The sequence below is a fragment of the Phocoena sinus genome, chromosome 20 (genome assembly GCF_008692025.1).
Source record: "Phocoena sinus isolate mPhoSin1 chromosome 20, mPhoSin1.pri, whole genome shotgun sequence".
Classification (NCBI taxonomy): Eukaryota; Metazoa; Chordata; class Mammalia; order Artiodactyla; family Phocoenidae; genus Phocoena; species Phocoena sinus.
The window spans coordinates 49,649,687-49,666,575 of record NC_045782.1 but is presented as its reverse complement, the minus strand read 5'-3'; the positions used below and the strand labels follow the sequence as shown (position 1 = coordinate 49,666,575).

At 45.6% G+C, this 16,889-nt stretch overlaps 2 protein-coding genes across 4 annotated transcripts in view; both read left to right on the top strand.

The window, feature by feature from the left end:
• Positions 1 to 14,854, top strand: part of AFMID (arylformamidase) — a 28,278-nt gene extending 13,424 nt beyond the window's left edge. For 2 of the 3 annotated variants that reach the window (XM_032616086.1, XM_032616087.1), the window contains one exon: positions 3,762 to 4,473. In XM_032616086.1, the coding sequence (XP_032471977.1) occupies positions 3,762 to 3,794 (33 nt within the window). In that variant the 3' untranslated portion in view covers positions 3,795 to 4,473. Of the gene's footprint in view, positions 1 to 3,761; positions 4,474 to 8,175; positions 8,570 to 8,826; positions 8,937 to 11,105; positions 11,224 to 14,316 lie in introns of those variants that run through there. The other variant, XR_004347413.1, reaches the window with a different exon arrangement.
• BIRC5 (baculoviral IAP repeat containing 5) lies at positions 8,398 to 14,854 on the top strand. The gene is made up of 4 exons (XM_032616091.1): positions 8,398 to 8,569; positions 8,827 to 8,936; positions 11,106 to 11,223; positions 14,317 to 14,854. Exons 1-4 carry the CDS (start codon positions 8,459 to 8,461, stop codon positions 14,404 to 14,406), a joined length of 429 nt encoding a protein of 142 aa, XP_032471982.1. The 5' UTR covers positions 8,398 to 8,458; the 3' UTR covers positions 14,407 to 14,854.
• Positions 14,855 to 16,889: the final 2,035 nt, after the last annotated feature.

Sequence of the window (16,889 nt, the reverse complement as noted above, 5' to 3'; positions counted from 1 at the left end):
AACAGCGAGAGGCCCACGTACCGCAAAAAAAAAAAAGTCTAAGGATGAAAAGGAACCTTCCTACACTGTTGGTGCGAATGTAAATTGATACAGCCACTATGTAGAACAGCGTGGACGTTCCTTAAAAAACTAAAAATAGAGTTTCCATATGATCCAGCAATCCTACTTCTGGGCATATACCTGGAGAAAACTATAATTCAAAAAGATATATGCACCCCAGTGTTCATAACGGCACTATTTATAATAGCCAAGAAGCAACCTAAATGTCCATCAACAGATGAATGGATAAAGATGTGGTATATATATATTAGTCAGCCATAAAAAAGAATGAAATAATGCCATTTGCAGCAACATGGATGGATCTAGAGATTATCATACTAACTGAAGTAAATGAGACAGAGAAAGACAAATATCTCATGATATCACTTATTATGTGGAATCTTAACAAATGATACAGGGACTTCCCTGGTGGTGCAGTGGTTAAGAATCTGCCTGCCAATGAAGGGGACAGGAGTTTGATCCCTAGTCCAGGAGGATCCCACATGTTGTGGAGCAGCTAAGCCCATGCAGAGCAACTAAGCCCATGCGCCACACTACTGAGCCCATGTGCCACAGCTACTGAAGCTCGCGCGCCTAGAGCCCATGATCCAAAACAAGAGAAGCCACCACAATGAGAAGCCCGCGCACCACAACGAAGAATGGCCCCCGCTCGCCACAACTAGAGAAAGCCTGTGCACAGCAATGAAGACCCAACGCAGCCAAAAACTATATTAAAAAAACAAATTAAAAGAAAAAATGATACAAATGAACTTATTTACAAAACAGAAATAGACTCACAGACATAGAAAACAAACGTATGGTTACCAAAGGGGAAGCGGGGGGCATAAATTAGGAATTTGGGTTTAACCTATACACACTACTATATATGAAATAGAAGACCAACAAAGACCTACTGTATAGCATGGGGAACTATATTTAATATCTTGTAATAACCTATATTGGAAAAGAATTTGAAAAAAATATATATTATATATATATAACTTAATCACTTTACTGTATACCTGAAACATTGTAAATCAACCATATTTCAATTTATTTATTTATTTAAAAAAATTTTACTTATTTATTGGCTGCACCAGGTCTTACTTGCGGCATGCATGCTCTTAGTTGCGGCATGTGGGATCTAGTTTCCTGACCAGGGATCAAACCTGGGCCCCCTGCATTGGGAGCATGGAGTCTTAACCACTGGCCCACCAGGGAAGTCCTGACTATACTTCAACTGAAAAAATTATTTGAAAAAAGTCAAAGGCTAGATTGGGGAAAATATTTGCCATGGACCCGGAAAATATACAGTCACTACTTTTTTTTCCTGGGAAAGTGGGTACCTGATTAACTTTACTTTTTTTTTTTAATATTTCTTTTTCCTCCAGTTTTATTGAGATATAATTGACATACAGCACTGTATAAGTTTAAGGTGTACAGCATAACGATTTGACTTACAAACATCATGAAATGAACCACAATAGGTTTAGTGAACATCCATCATCTCACAGATACAAAAGAAAAGAAAAAGAAAAAAATATTTTTCCCTTGTGATGAGAACTCTTAGGATTTACTCTTAACTTTCATATGTAACATAGAGCCGTGTTAATTAAATTTATCATGTTGTACATTGCATCCCTAGTGCTTATTTAGCTTACAACTGGAAGTTTGTACCTTTTACCACCTTCCTCCAATTCCCCCTCCCCCCACTCCCAATTAGCTGCCACCTCAATAGGACGTTTTTTTAAAATATTTTTTTTAATTATTTATTTACTTTTGGCTGCATTGGATCTTCGTTGCAGTGCATGGGCTTCTAATTGTGGCAGCTTCTCTTGTTGTGGAGCATGGGCTCTAAGCGCGCTGGTCAGTAGTTGTAGCACGCTGGCTTCAGTAGTTGTGGCATGCAGGCTCATTAGTTGTGTCTCACAGGCTCTAGAACGCAGGCTCAGTAGTTGTGGTATACGGGCTTAGTTGCTCCGCGGCATGTGGGATCTTCCTGGACCGGGGCTTGAAGGCGTGTCCCCTGCATTGGCAGGTGGATTCTTCACCACTGTGCCACCAGGGAAGTCCCTCCATTAGGCTTTTATAGCGTTCAGTTTTAATTCACATAGTTAATATCCTTACCACACAAAGAGCACTTTCAAATCAATAAGAACAGTTCTTTTTTTAAATTGAAATTTAGTTGATTTACAATATTATATTAGTTTCAGGTGTGTAACATAGTGATTTAATATTTTTATATAGCCTATACTCCATTTAAAGATATTATAAAATATTGGCTATATTCCCTGTGCTGTACAATATAACCTTGTAGCTTATTTATTTTATACATAGTGTCAATAGTTTGTACCACTTAATAAGAGCATGTCTATTTCTCTTTAAGAACAGAAATAAATAGAAAAAATGGACAAAAAATAAGTGATAATTCAAAAAGAAATATATATGGCCAGTAAACATGGGGGAAAAGTAAGCTGCATTAGTGATCATAGAAATGTAACTGAAATGGGACTTCCCTGGTGGTCTAGTGGTTAAGACTTCGCCTTCCAATGTAGGGGGTGCAGGTTCAATTCCTGGTCGGGGAGCTAAGATCCCACATGTCTCACAGCCAAAAAACCAAAACATAAAACAGAAGCAATATTGTAACAGATTCAATAAAGACTTTAAAAGTGGTCCGCATCCAAAAAGTCTTTAAAAAAAAAAAAAGAAAGAAAGAAATGTAACTGGAAATGAGTCCTTTCCCACCTCTCACGGGAAATATTCTAGTTATAATAGTGCCTAATGCTGGTGAAGACACAGTGAAGTGGGCCTCCCCCATCCCGTGGAGCACACGTTGGCCTGATGCTTCGGGAGTACAGCCTGGCAATGTGGACCCAAACCCACTGACCCAGTAATTCTGCTGCTTGGAATTTGTCTTCAGGATAATCAGAGAAACACAGAAAGATAGTCTCTGTAGCTCTATTAATGTTCTAAACTTGGAAATCACCTAAATGTCTAATGAGGTTAAATTATGATATAATCAGGTAACAGAGTGAAGTTTGTGAAAATTAGTTAGGACATGTCAAATTGCTTCAGAGGTAAGAGCAAAACCACAAAAATTAACTGGCCTAGTATCTTCCTAGTTTTATGATACATAGGTAGCTAGGCCCTTAGAGGCATATATATGCATCCGCAAAAAACGTTTACCAGTGGTGTTACAATGGATTTAAAAAATCAGTTTTGTACCATGAACATGTATTACTTTTTTTTTAACTGGGGAAAAACAAGCCCCCAATAAATGACATCTCTTAAAGAAACCTAATAAATATTTTAGATTTGGAGGGCCATATGGTCTGTGACAGAACTACCCAACTCTGCCACTGTTGCTCAGAAGCCGCCAGAAACAATTCACAGGTGACTAAATGTGGCTTTGCTCCAATAAAAGTGTACTTATGGATGCAGAAATTTGAATTTTATGGAATTTTTACATGTCACAAAAGTATTCTTTTTTTGATTTTTTTTTTCCAACTGTTTAAAAATGTAAAGCCATTCTCAGCTCATGGGTCATACAAAAACGGTCAATGAGTGGGCGACATTTCAAATGAGAGGTGGGAAAGGACTCATTTAAATTACGTTTCTGTGATCGAAAATGTAGCCTGTTTCTTTAATCAAATTCCTCCCAAGAGATCCTCACAAGAGCCTCTCCAACTCTGGAGCTTTTGTATTTTTCCCTCCTGCTGCAGATTATTTTGAAAACAATCTTCCAGGAGTCCTGATGACACCAGAACCCCCGCCACCAGCATGCACCCCGACTTGTGAAACTTCTCCCAAGAGCCCGACTGCTTCCCATTCTTGCCGGCCTCAGTTTTCCCTGTGCCCAGCAGCGCCTCTGTTTGTCCACCCACCCCGGCCAGGGTCCATTCCCCTCACTGCTCTGGACACGAGTACAAATCTCCATGGCCTGCCCCTGGCCTGGATCGAGCGGGTTCCAGGGAAAGTCTGGCCCAGGTCCACGCCATGTGTGATACCCAGAATCTGGCCCACAGTCTGCTGAGAGGGTGAAACAAAAGTGACAACTCCCAACCAAAATGAAGAGTAAGAGCTCCCCAAACCAGTTTTTGTTCTGTGTTTTTGTTTCACTCCTTTGTCTACTCTGTCCTGGGCTCTACCTGACGTCTGGATTCATCCCGGAAAGCCCTGGGATTTTATCCTTGGGGTTAACACCTTGACTGACAGGACAGTGACATCCACAGGTAGAACACACTTCCTCTGCCACTCCCCCCCACACACAGGGGTGTGTGTGCATTCAGTTCCCAAGGAGCCAGCTGGGTCCACCCACCATCCACCACACCCCTCTCTCGCCCACTCTGAATAGCTAGCAGTTCAAGAATGATTGATTATAGCGAAAATAGGTAATAGCCTGAATATTCATCAGTAGGGAGTAAGTACATCCGAGCAGCCGACCATCATTAGAAAGAGGTCTGTGGTTTTTTGTTTTTTGTTTCTTTTGCGGTATGCGAGCCTCTCACTGTTGTGGCCTCTCCCGTTGCGGAGCACAGGCTCCGGACGCGCAGGCTCAGCGGCCATAGCTCACGGGCCCAGCTGCTCCGCGACATGTGGGATCTTCCCGGACCGGGGCATGAACCCGCGTCCCCTGCATCGGCAGGCGGACTCTCAACCACTGCGCCACCAGGGAAGTCCGAGGTCTGTGTTTATAATGGGGGACATCTCCAAGACATACTGTTACCTGACAAAGAGCAAGATGCTCAACGATACAATATAGTACCATCTCAACAGCATTACCTAATACTCACAAAATGACATGTTTCTGTGTGTGCACACGAGTGTGTAAATGCAGAGAAAAAGTTTGGGGAGGCGCCACACCTAACACCTCTGCTCCCCTCCGGGGAGGGAAGTGGCGTCGGGAACACAAGGAGGGGGTGTTTTGGCTTCATCTGGATTATTTGGATCTTTTAGGATAAGAATGTAATGAGGCAAAAAAACCCTAATGGGACCTAATTACATTTAAAACTTTTGCACAGCAAAGAAAACCATCAACAAAATGAAAAGACGACCTACTGAATGGGAGAAAATATTTGTAAATGATATGATGGGTAAGGGGTTAATATCCAAAATATATAAACAGCTCATACAACTCAACATCATAAAGACAAACAAGCCTATTAAAAAATGCGCAGAAGAACTGAATAGACATTTTTCCAAAGAAGATATACAGAGGGCCAACAGGCACATGAAAAGATGCTCAACATCACTAATCATCAGGGAAATGCAAATCAAAACCACAGTGAGGTATCACCTCACACCTGTCAGGATGGCCATCATCAAGAAGACCACAAACAAATGTTGGCAAGGCTGTGGAGAAAAGGGAATCCTCCTACACTGTTGGTGGGAATGTGAATTGGTACAGCGACTGTGGAAAACAGTATGGAGATTCCTCAAAAAACTGAAAATAGTATTACCATATGACCCAGCAATTCCACTCCTGGATGTATACCTGAAGCAAATGAAAACATTAATTCGAAAAGATACATGCACCCCAATGTTCACAACAGCATTATTTACAATTGCCAAGATATGGAAGCAACCTAAGTGTCCAACAACAGATGACTGGATAAAGAAGATGTGATATATACACACACACACATAGACAGAATGGAATACTACTCAGCTATAAAAAAAGAATGAAAATTTGCCATTTTCAGCAACATAGATGGACTTGGAGGGCATAAGTGAAATGAGTCAGAGGAAGACAAATACTGTGTGTTATCACTTATCTGTGGAATCTAAACAGTAAAACAAATTAGTTAATATTAAAAAAAGAGACTAACAGATCTAGAGAGCAACCTAGTGGTTACCAGTGGGGAGAAGGAATTTGAGAGGGGCAAGATAGGGGCAGGAGATTAAGAGGTATAAACTATTATGTATAAAACAAGCTGGGGCTTCCCTGGTGGCGCACTGGTTGAGAGTCCGCCTGCCGATGCAGGGGACACGGGTTCATGCCCCAGTCCGGGAAGATCCCACATGCCGCGGAGCGGCTGGGTCCGTGAGCCATGGCCGCTGAGCCTGCGCGTCTGGAGCCTGTGCTCCGCAACAGGAGAGGCCACAACAGTGAGAGGCCCACGTACCGCAAAAAACAAAACAAAACAAAAAAACCCACAAAGACCCAACGCAGACAAAAATAGATAATTGGAAAAAAAAAAAAACCTTATGGAAAAGACCTAAGCAGCTGAAGTTTTCAGTAAAATAAAAATTTAAATGGTAAAAGTTGGTATATGTTGGTGCCAAATAGAAAATGAATCACAGAAATACGTTGACTTGATGGTGTTTGATCCAGAAGATATATATTTTTATTTATTTATTTATTGGCCACGCCACCAGGGATTGAACCTGTGCCCTCGGCAGTGAAAGCGCAGAGTCCTAACCACTGGACTGCGAGGGAGTTCCCTGGAAGATATATATTTTTATGCAGATGCTATCAGTATTGGTAGAACTCTGATTAAAATATCCTAGGATGAAAAAGGCAGGGTCAACATCCACCCAGACAAGATGGCAGAGCAAACCGTGTCCTGGTCTGATGATTGTGAGGACAGGTTGGCAATATTAAAAAATGTTGAAAGACACACACACACTTTCCCAGCAATCCTGCTTGCAGATGTTTATGCTACAGGCATAGTTGTACATGTTTGTGTGTCTGTTTGCTGTAGTACAATTCGTAATAGCAAAAAAAAAAAAAAAATGGAGATACCCAATGGGAAATTTGTTAATTGGAATTAGGGTAGACCATCCAATAAACACGATGCAGATATTATAAAACATGTTGAGATCTCTAGGTGCTGATAAAGCTGAGATGTGCTGTTACCTGAAAAGACAGGATGCCAAGTGGTGTATGAACACACACACACACACACACACACACACACACACACACACCTGGAAGTATACATAGAAACTGCTGAAAAGTTTCTTTCTGCTAGAGGTCTTTGGGGAGAGGAAGACTTCCTTCCCATTGCATGATTTTTGCTTTTACAGCATTGATGTGTCACTCTTACAGTAGAGGAAAAATGTGTTCACAAAAGTTTTGGTGAGACTAGATGGCCATAAGGTAATATCTAGCATTGATGTTTTATGATCTCAAAACAGTTTTGTCTGATCATCACACTATCCATCAGGATTTGTTGCCAACTATTTGAAAATCCAGAAAGTTCACATAAAAATGCAAATTTGCCTTTGTGATAAATATATTTTTGGTCTTTGTCCCCGATTCCTGGCACACAGCTCCTAAAAAACCTTTGGAATCTCCAGAGTGATAGGAGTGTCTTTTGTTCTAATGAGCAACCCCTAAATGCTTCTGGCTGGGGCTGGTGGCCATAAAGACCAAGCCTTCATTAGAAGCTTGGAGCTTTCAGCCCCACCCTCCCCATCTTCAGAGAGTGGAGAGGAGCTGGTGATTCAATTAATCACCAAAGGCCAATGATTTGATCAACCAAGCCTGTGAAACCTCTATAAAAACCACTTAAAGTCAGGTTCATAGAGCTGGAAGGCTGGGGCGTCTCATGAGGCTAGGCACCAGCTACACAGGCCTGCTCTGAACCCAGTCTGGCTGTGCCTACAGGAAGGTGCCTGCTCCCTGGGCTCTCATTTCTATTATCCAGGCGGATTGTCCTAGGGCTGTTCACTTCCTGGAGTCACATAACAATCCACCTCCCTGATAGGACACCCAGGTCTCCTGACTGGAGGGCAGTGGGCATTGTTTCCACACATTGCTTCACTTCTGTTGACCCCCACCCGCACGTCTGTTTGGGGCAGGGACTTAGAAGGGATATCTAACTCCTGAGGAATTCTGGTGGAAAAGGAAGAACAAAGCTCCAAGGGTCAATTTCTGGACTTCCAGGAAGCTTCAGTGAAAAGACTTGATAAAAGAGACGAGTGAACAGCTCACTCCAGCAAGGGTGGAGGTTTAGCTGTGTACTTCATCTATGTGAAATCTTTCCCCTGGAGGATGGATGCGTGGCCTCTAGATGGACGTGCCTCAGCACATGTTCCAACCCGGACGGCACAAGGGCTGGCTGAGGAAGCTGGCACAAAAACAATAACAGTTTGCACGCTGAAAGGGCTTAATCCATTTGTGCTCGGCAGGTGCCACTCCATGAAACTATCACAGGGACTTCGGCCCATTCTCCACTCCTCTTCCTACCACTGTTTGCAAGCAGCTGGGATGGGAGTAAGCGCGGGGCGGTGTTGGGTCGGTGCCTGGTGAGCAGAAGCAGAGACATGTGGCGGGAGGACTACAACTCCCAGCATACCCCGCGCCGCCCAGCTTCCCATTTCCCAGAAGGCCGCGGGCGGCGCGTTCCCGACATGCCCCGCGGCGGCTGACAACCGCCGGATTTGAATCGCGGCACCGCTCGGCGGCGGCGGGATGAGTACCCCGTTGTTGCCCCCGGCCTGGCAGCTCTACCTCAAGGACCATCGTGTCTCCACATTTAAGAACTGGCCCTTCTTGGAGGGCTGCGCCTGCACCCCGGAGCGAGTGAGTCCGCGCGGCCTCCCGGAGCCCCCAAGCCCGCCCCGCCCCCAGAGCCCCGCCCCAGCCCCTGAGGCGACCCCTCCCGCGGGCCCCGGCCCCTCTGTGGGCCCCCAGGGCGACCCCTCCCGCGCGCTCCGGTCCCTCTGTGGGTTCCCGGGCCCCTGGGGCGACCCCTTCTGCGGGCTCTAGCCCCTCTGTGGCCTCCCGGAACTCGGGGGAACCTCTCCGCACTGGGGCCTGAGCCGAGCTCTCCTTTGCAGATGGCCGCGGCCGGCTTCATCCACTGTCCAACTGAGAACGAGCCCGACTTGGCTCAGTGTTTCTTCTGCTTCAAGGAGTTGGAAGGCTGGGAGCCAGATGACGACCCTATGTAAGTCCCTCAGGCCAGCCTCGCTGGGCTTCCGGGGTTCCCCAGTTCCATCAGGACCGTTTGTTCCTTGTTTTTATTTATTTATTGTTACATCTTTATTGGAGTATAATTGCTTTACAATGGTGTGTTAGGTTCTGCTTTATAACAAAGTGAATCAGTTATACATATACATATGTTCCCATATCTCTTCCCTCTTGCGTCTCCCTCCCACCCTCCCTATCCCACCCCTCCAGGCGGTCACAAAGCACCGAGCTGATCTCCCTGTGCTATGCAGCTGCTTCCCACTAGCTATCTACCTTACGTTTGGTAGTGTATATATGTCCATAGGACCGTTTGTTTTGACTTGGGCCCCCACAAAAAAACATCTAAATTTCGAAGTATTATTGAAGGACCTGTGGCTTTCCAGCCTCGTTTGTGCCCTAAACAGCTGCTGTAAAGGATGAGTCTCTGCTGGCACCTTGGTGAAGCTTTCAACCTAATCAAATCTGATTTGGCCGAATGTCCTCCTGGGTGGAGTGTTGAAGAAAGGCTCATTCTTGTAGGTGCTTGATACCTTTCCGGTTAGACAGAAATACTGGAGCAGATCCTGTTGTGACCTAGGGATGTCCAGGTGCCTTTCTTGTTAAGAGGTTTTAAATCTGAAGCTTTTTTTTTTATAAATTTATTTATTTGTTTTTGGCTGTGTTGGGTCTTCGTTGCTGCACGCAGGCTTTCTCTAGTTGCGTCAAGCGGTGGCTACTCTTTGTTGCGGTGAGGGCTTCTCATTACGGTGGCTTCTCTTGTTGCAGAGCACGGGCTCTAGGCGCACGGTCTTCTGTAGTTGTGGCAGGCGGGCTCAGTAGTTGTGGGTCGTGGGCTCAGTAGTTGTGGCACGTGGGCCTCAGTAGTTGTGGCACGTGGGCCTCAGTAGTTGTGGCTCACGGGCTCTAGAGTGCAGGCTCAGTAGTTGTGCGACACGGGCTTAGATGTTCCGCGGCATGTGGGATCTTCCGGGACCAGGGTTCAAATCCATGTCCCCTGCACTGGCAGGCGGATTCTTAACCACTGTGCCACCAGGGAATCCCTGAAGCTTTATTGAACTATTAATTCATACAGCACAAAAACCACCCCTTAAAATAGTACACTCAGTTTTGTTTTAGATTTTGTTCTTTAGGGCATCTAGTTTTCTTTTTTATTGTGTGCATATATTCATACAGACAACAATATTCCTGTAATGTAATGCCACATTTTCCCCGCACCGTTTTCTCTCCTGTCAGAATCAATTGCTTCCACAGCTTGAACTTTTTTTCCCCGTAGAGAATCACCGGAGTTGTTTCTCTTCTTGGCAAGAAGAGTGTTGCTGTTTTCCCTAATGTGTTTGCTCTCATGACCCAGTATTGACTGGGATGATATGGTGATCATACCAGGTATCACTGGGGAAATATTGGTTGTATTCTTGGGAGTGAATTTCCAAGTGCTATAATATTTTCAGATTATAGTTACTATTGGCTGTCCTTTTGGAATTTGCGTGGCTGGGTGTTCTTCCAGCCTGTTCTGGTTTTGTTTTGGTTTTTATTTGGCCGTGCCGCGCGGGCTTGCGGGATCTTAGTTCCCCAACCAGGGGTTGAACCTGGGCCCTCAGCAGTGAAAGTGTGGAGTCCTAACCACTGGAGCACCAGGGAATTCCCCAGACTGTTCTCGTTATAGTGCTGTCCGCTAGCAGGGATAATTCCGAATGCACAGAATGATGGTATGAGGCAGAGGAATTCACTGGAGAAACTGGGTCAGTGGTGCCCTTTTTCCAAACCAACAGATTATGTAATAATTCGAGTGAAATGAGACAACTGCAAATGGTTCCTGAAGGATTTTAAGGGCTTTGACATGTGATACCTTTGGATTTATACTCTGTAACACTTTTCCTTCTAATTGCTAAAAGACTCCAGGTAGACTACATCAGCCACAGGATATGGGTGGGGCTGGGGGGAGTCCACAGAGCAAGAAGGTGCTGAGACAAGTTGTGTGGGAATGTGGGTCCTGCCCTGGTTCCGTCCACTTCAGACTTCACACCCTGCTCCTGAAGCAGAGCAGTGTGTGTCTGTGAGGTGGGGAGGGGGCTGGTGGTAACAAACTTGCCTTTCTCCCTTCACCTGAATTTTCTCTGTTGACGTGCTCGTGTGTTGCTTTTTCTAGAGAAGAACATAAAAAGCATTCATCTGGTTGTGCTTTCCTTTCTGTCAAGAAGCAGTTTGAAGAATTAACCCTCAGCGAATTTTTAAAACTGGATAAAGAAAGAGCCAAGAACAAAATTGTATGTATTACTGGGAATAAGAAGCAAGCGCAAATCCCGTTCAGCATCTTTAGTGCTAAACTCCCTAGCCCGTCACAAGCACTGCATAGACGCTTTTCCTCAGTAAGCACTTTCTGAGCCCCTCTGATGTGTGTGTGTGTCGATATAACAGCATAGAAAAGCATCTGTCCTGGAGTGTGGCCCTGGGGTTGTGCAGAGAGAAAAACGTATCCCCTGAGTAGAGGTGTCCTCAGTGTGCGGTTACCTCTGGTGGTGGGACATGTGATGGCTAGGCTGGCATTTCTGCCTTTAGTGACAACTGAGATGGTAGCTCATTTATACAGGGTGTGTTCATGTGTTAGCACTGGTGGGAACAGAGGGTTTGGGGACACAGAGTAGAGAGCATATTGGGAAAGGGGCATTTTGTGTGTTGGGAGAAAGAGGCACCAGTCCTGCTGGACCTTGAAGGGATTTCTGCAGGCGAGCTTAGGCTCTTGCACTGGGTTGTTGGAAGAGTGAAACAGTGAGTCCACAAAGAGGCAGCTCCCAAGTAGCCCGGGCTGTAGAGAATTAAGGTTACCAGAGAAAACCAGGACTCCCAGTTAAGTCTGAATTTCAGGTACACAACGAGTAATTTTTTTAGTATATCTCACATTTTGTATGGCTGTTTACTAAAAAATTACTCGTTTATATGATGTTCACATTTAACTGAGCAGGCTCTATCTTTATGTGCTAAATCTGGCAGCTCTACAGAGAGTAAATATTCAGGTATTTAATCTATTTTTAGCAAAGCCCTGGGCAGGGAGTCCAGATGTACCAGTTGTCTCTGCCACTCACAGACTTTGTGAGTTTAGGCCAGTCTTGGTCGTAGTTTCCTTGCTGTAAAATGGAGGATAGACTCCTGTGGTTTCTGAGGTCCTTTTCCGCTTGAAAATCGTATTCCTTTTTAGAGATCAATAGAAATAATTCTGTGTAATATGGTACCTTTTAAATGCTAAGGACAAAATTGAAAATTTTTTCAGGAAGTGAGAAGAAATCAGTGGTCAGTAAAGCGGTGTATTCGATGGAGGTCTTGGGAACTGCAGGGCTGGAATTGGGAAGGGGGCTAGGGAGGGCCTTCGAGATTAGGGGTCAGCTCGTTTTCTGTGAAGTGCCACAGACGGTAAGTATTTAGCCTTCGTGGGCCACAGAGTTTCTGTTAGAGATTATTCTTTCTTTGTTTTTTTCCACAAGTATTTAAAAATGTAAAAAGCATTCTTAGCCTTGGGTTAAGAACGGGTCATGGAAAAAAAAAAAAAGAACGGGTCATGGGCTGGATGGATGTGTCCCACAGGGCGTAGTTTGCCAGTCCTGTTCTAGGTGAAAGACAAGCTTTGTGTACTTCAGGAACAGTTGTGAGAAAGCTGTGAGAAGTCCCCCAGATCATTTTAAAATGTATATATTTGGGGGGAATTCCCTGGCAGTCCAGTGGTTGGGACTCTGTGCTTTCACTGCCAAGGGCACAGGTTCGATCCCTGGTCGGGGAACTAAGATCCTGCAAGCCACGCGGCACAGCCGAAAAAAAGAAAGAAAAGGAAATCAAAGAAAATTTAGAATTCAGTCCTTCAGTGGCACTAGCAGCATTTTATCTGCTCATTAGCGACATGTGGCCAGTGACTACTGGACGGTGCAGATAATTGAACATTTTCATCATTGCAAAAAATTCTGTTGGACAGGGCTGCTCTAGAGTGACACCCAATTTTGAGGTTTGTTGCAAATAATTTATCACTGATATAAAAATTCAGGTCCCCTTGTGTCCCTAGGCACATTTGCATGTGAATGGATGTGGACAGTAAGGTTTGGGGTCAGAGTGCAGGGAATGGGCATAACCAGAGGCCTGTCTGCTTCCTGCTAGAGCTCCTGGATGGCCCCTCTAGGGTACATCGCTCCTGGGGGTGGGATGGCGTGCGGACCTCGACTGTACCACGGGGTGGAAATAAGTTGGGAGCTGAACTTTTAAACCATTTATTAAGTCAGCTATGGGATTGCAGCACACAGCTGTAAGGCAAACGTTTATCCAGGTGAGATAATTACGTGTTGCAGTTTACAAATACTGAAAACGAGGAACAAGTGTTGTTTGTCGTGATGCTGTGAATTTCTGAGACCCTGCATTTAATTGAGATGCTGCTGGTCAGTTCGACAGGACCACTGGTCAGGCAGCCACCTGAGCCTGACGCTGGGCACGTGTGCGGCTGAGGTAGAGCCGGGGCTCAGGGTGTGACCCTGGAGTGCACCACGTGCTCTCTGCTCCTGCTACTTCATCGCTGCCACCTTCTTTTGAAAACAAGTTACCTCTATTGTTTTTCTTATTAGAAAACATTTAACCCAATAAAAGTCTATTGTTTGTTTTTTAATGTGGCAGAGAAATCAGGAGAGTGAAAATTAGGGAGGAGGTTTCTGGATTTGTTGATGTGATGGTCATTTTGTCCCCCTGGAGAGAACACTTAGCAGAATGAAAGGTTGGAAGCCAGGTTTAGAGAGCTGCTGCAGGTGGGAAGGTTTCTCTGTTTGAGGAGCACACTGATGCTTGGCGGCGTCTGTTGAAGTGAACAAGAGGAGGGCTTCGGACTTTCTGTGCGAGCTTCAGAGGCAACGTAGAGGAGTGGGGAAGAGCAGGGCTCTGCCACAGACTAGCTGGTACCCCTGAGCTGGATGCTGCTGTGGACCTCGGTGTCCTCATCTGTGTAATGGGATAAAGGTGCACCTACCTCATGGGGACGTGGAGCAGTGAGTGAGTTAGGGTGTGTGGAGCAGGTAGAATGGTGCTTGGTACAAGCAAAGCGGTCCATCAGTGTTTTCTATTATAATTATTGTGGGACAGCTCAAATTAGAGCTAGTTGAGGAGAATTCCCCAGCGGTTCAGTGGTTAGGACTCGGCGCTTTCACTGTTGGGGCCTTGGTTTGATCCCTGATCGGGGAACTGAGATCCCACAAGCTGAGCGGCATGGCCGAAAAAAAAGAGAGAGAGAGAGAGAGGCAGATGAGGTGAATGAGGACATTTACCCCATATAGCTGGGCATCTCTATTCGAGCATGCCTAGAGCTTCAGTTTCATTTGTCTATTCTTTATTTCCAGGCAAAGGAAACCAACAATAAACAGAAAGAATTTGAAGAAACTGCAAAGAAAGTCCGCTGTGCCATTGAGCAGCTAGCTGCCTCGGAGTGACGCCATCCCCACCGTCACTGCCCCGCAGGGACACAGACACATCCTTTCCAAGGCACAGCCCTCAGCATGACCAGCTTGCCTCTGGGGCCTCTTAACTGTGCCTTAGGAAAGGAGAACATCAGCATTTTGAAATTAGAATATTCACCTGTATTTTTGGGGTTTTTCCTGAAGGCGGTGCCCGGGGGCTGTTTCTGTTGTACAGCTGGTGCTAAGCACAGCGATGGATTCTCTTTTTCTCTTGGGTAGTGTTTGCTTTACTGATTCCCGGACTTAGGGTGAGGGGAGAAGTTTGTCCACGTGGGTAGAGCCCTTTTACAGTGACCTGTCTGGGCTTCACACTGACGACTGGCTGTCCAGCTGAGATGCGATGTGTGAATGTGATCATTGGTCCATTGTGACTGGACAAACAGGATTAAGAATGCCATTTTAAATTTCATTTGCATAATAATCTCCATTTATCGTGTGCACTTCTCATGTTCCAGGTGCTCTGTATTATCTCACGTTGACGTCTGCAGGTCCTGTGACCATACCTTTTTACCCCATCAGGTCTGTGGTGTCTCAGCAGCTCCCTTCCTCCCAGGTGGATTGTACAGACCCATCCCTGCCACGCCTCTGAAAGTGCCCTGTGTGTGAGGTGTCCCTCGCCATCCCATCTTGTGATTTTCAGGTTTACAAGGGGGAGCTATGGGATTAGACCCTAGACTCTGCCTCTGGACTTGATCTGTGTAAGAGCCCTTTCCATGACTGTAGCATGAGCGGCTGGGGGTGGAGGGGATGCAGAAGGACTGATGTCTGAGAGTAGAGCTGGCCTCCTGCTTTTGAGGGCAGCTGAAGGTACTTCTTCACCTCCAGTGGCACATGGAAAGTTTGCAACATTTCTCTATAGTAGACGAGGAGAAGGTTGTCCTTTGTGCCAGACAAGGAACTTTCCAGAAGCCTGGCTCACTGCTTCTTCCTCTTTAGTTAGCAGGGCACACAGAGGGGATTCTTCCTGGGAAGTTTTGCTCTGGACCAGCGATCATCCATGGACACAGCAGGCAGGGGTGGGATGAAAAATCCAAGGAAGGAGTTCCTGTTCTTAATATTTCTAATACTCTTCAAATAGCTACTTCCCATTAATGATGTGGATTAGGCAGCTGATAATTCCACTGTCTCTCTCTGATGTGCATCTTCCTAAAGGAATAAATTAAAAAGTGGATTGGAAAACGTCTTTGGGGGAAACTTCTTAAAAACATAGATGAGTCGTTTATGTTGTCTGCAGTCTTGCAAGATCACAAATTCAGTGGTACTTGAGTTTCAACACCAGCACGGACTAAGCAGAGGGTTGGAGCAGTTGTAAAAAAGGCATGTGGGACACCCACTCCGGGCCCTAACTGTGCCCTCCAGCGGTGTGCTTGCCTTGTGGGCTTGGGACTGGCGCCTGTTGAATCGGAGCTGCAGTTTCCTCACCAGTGATGTGGGGATCCTAGAACCTTGTTGCCTCAGCTGGCTTTTTTTATTGTAGCAACATGGTTTTCATTTGAGGAGGAGAGGAATTGAGACAAAGCCCTCAGCCCCTCTGCACAGCATTCTGCAATGTTGTTTTCTTTTTTTTGTTTGTTTGAATTATTATTTCACAGAACAGGACAAACTACAATTAAAAGTAAGCACAAAGCCTTTCTTAGTCACTGGGGGCACCAGTGTGAATTTGAGATGGATTTGGAGACAAAGTAAAGTAGCAGGAGATATCTAGCAGCAACTGTCATTTACGAAATCGCTGCACAGTTAGCCAGCTCTGGTGAGGCGGAGGGCGCACACTGGCTGCTCCTCCCCGAGAACAGGGCAGTGGCCTGAATCCCTTCTAAATGACTTGGCTCAGAGCTGTGGAGACTTGGTGGGCCGCTGCAGGCGGTCTGTCAGCCCTGAATGGCTGTGTCTCCATTGCTCCACGTCTGTGCCACATTCTCCACATCACCACCTCCGCACGGGTACCCTGCTCTCCTCCCCGAGGCCGGCTCACACAGGGCTGAGGCCTGATGTTAAGATGATAGATCTAATTTCATCCTCCTTCACAAAGTTAAGCTGCAGGGTGGATTGTTACTGTCCTACTGGAAACCTCTGGGGGTCATCTTGGTAGTTGCCAAGGATAGAAACTATTTCATTTCAAACACTGCAGACCCTACTGGGCTTTTAAAATATTGTTGGCTTTTGGTGGTGGTCCCTTCTTAGCCTGCCAACTGATCCTTCCCGCCCCAGCGGTTGCAGGGGGGAATGAGTCCTCGCAGAGAGACAGAGCCAGCCTTGGCCTCCTCTGCAAGAGCCACTTGAACCCAGAACCATTTGTTTGTGTCATCTGGACTCATTCCATGTATAAACCGGCTATGAAAAATGCACCTCAGACTTAGGTTTTTCTGCCACATCTCAGTCAGAGAGTAAAATGAATTTTTCCCTCCAAGTTTGGAGAATATTGCAGAGGTTTTTGTTATGGGGGAAAAAGCACTCCC

What these genes read in the sequence shown, in the direction of transcription:
- BIRC5 (XM_032616091.1), top strand. Translation starts at nt 8,459, where the DNA reads ATGAGTACCCCGTTGTTGCCCCCGGCCTGGCAGCTCTACCTCAAGGAC. An exon ending in GCGCCTGCACCCCGGAGCGA is followed by an intron (nt 8,570 to 8,826) that starts GTGAGTCCGCGC and finishes TCTCCTTTGCAG; the next exon opens with ATGGCCGCGGCCGGCTTCAT. An exon ending in GAGCCAGATGACGACCCTAT is followed by an intron (nt 8,937 to 11,105) that starts GTAAGTCCCTCA and finishes TGCTTTTTCTAG; the next exon opens with AGAAGAACATAAAAAGCATT.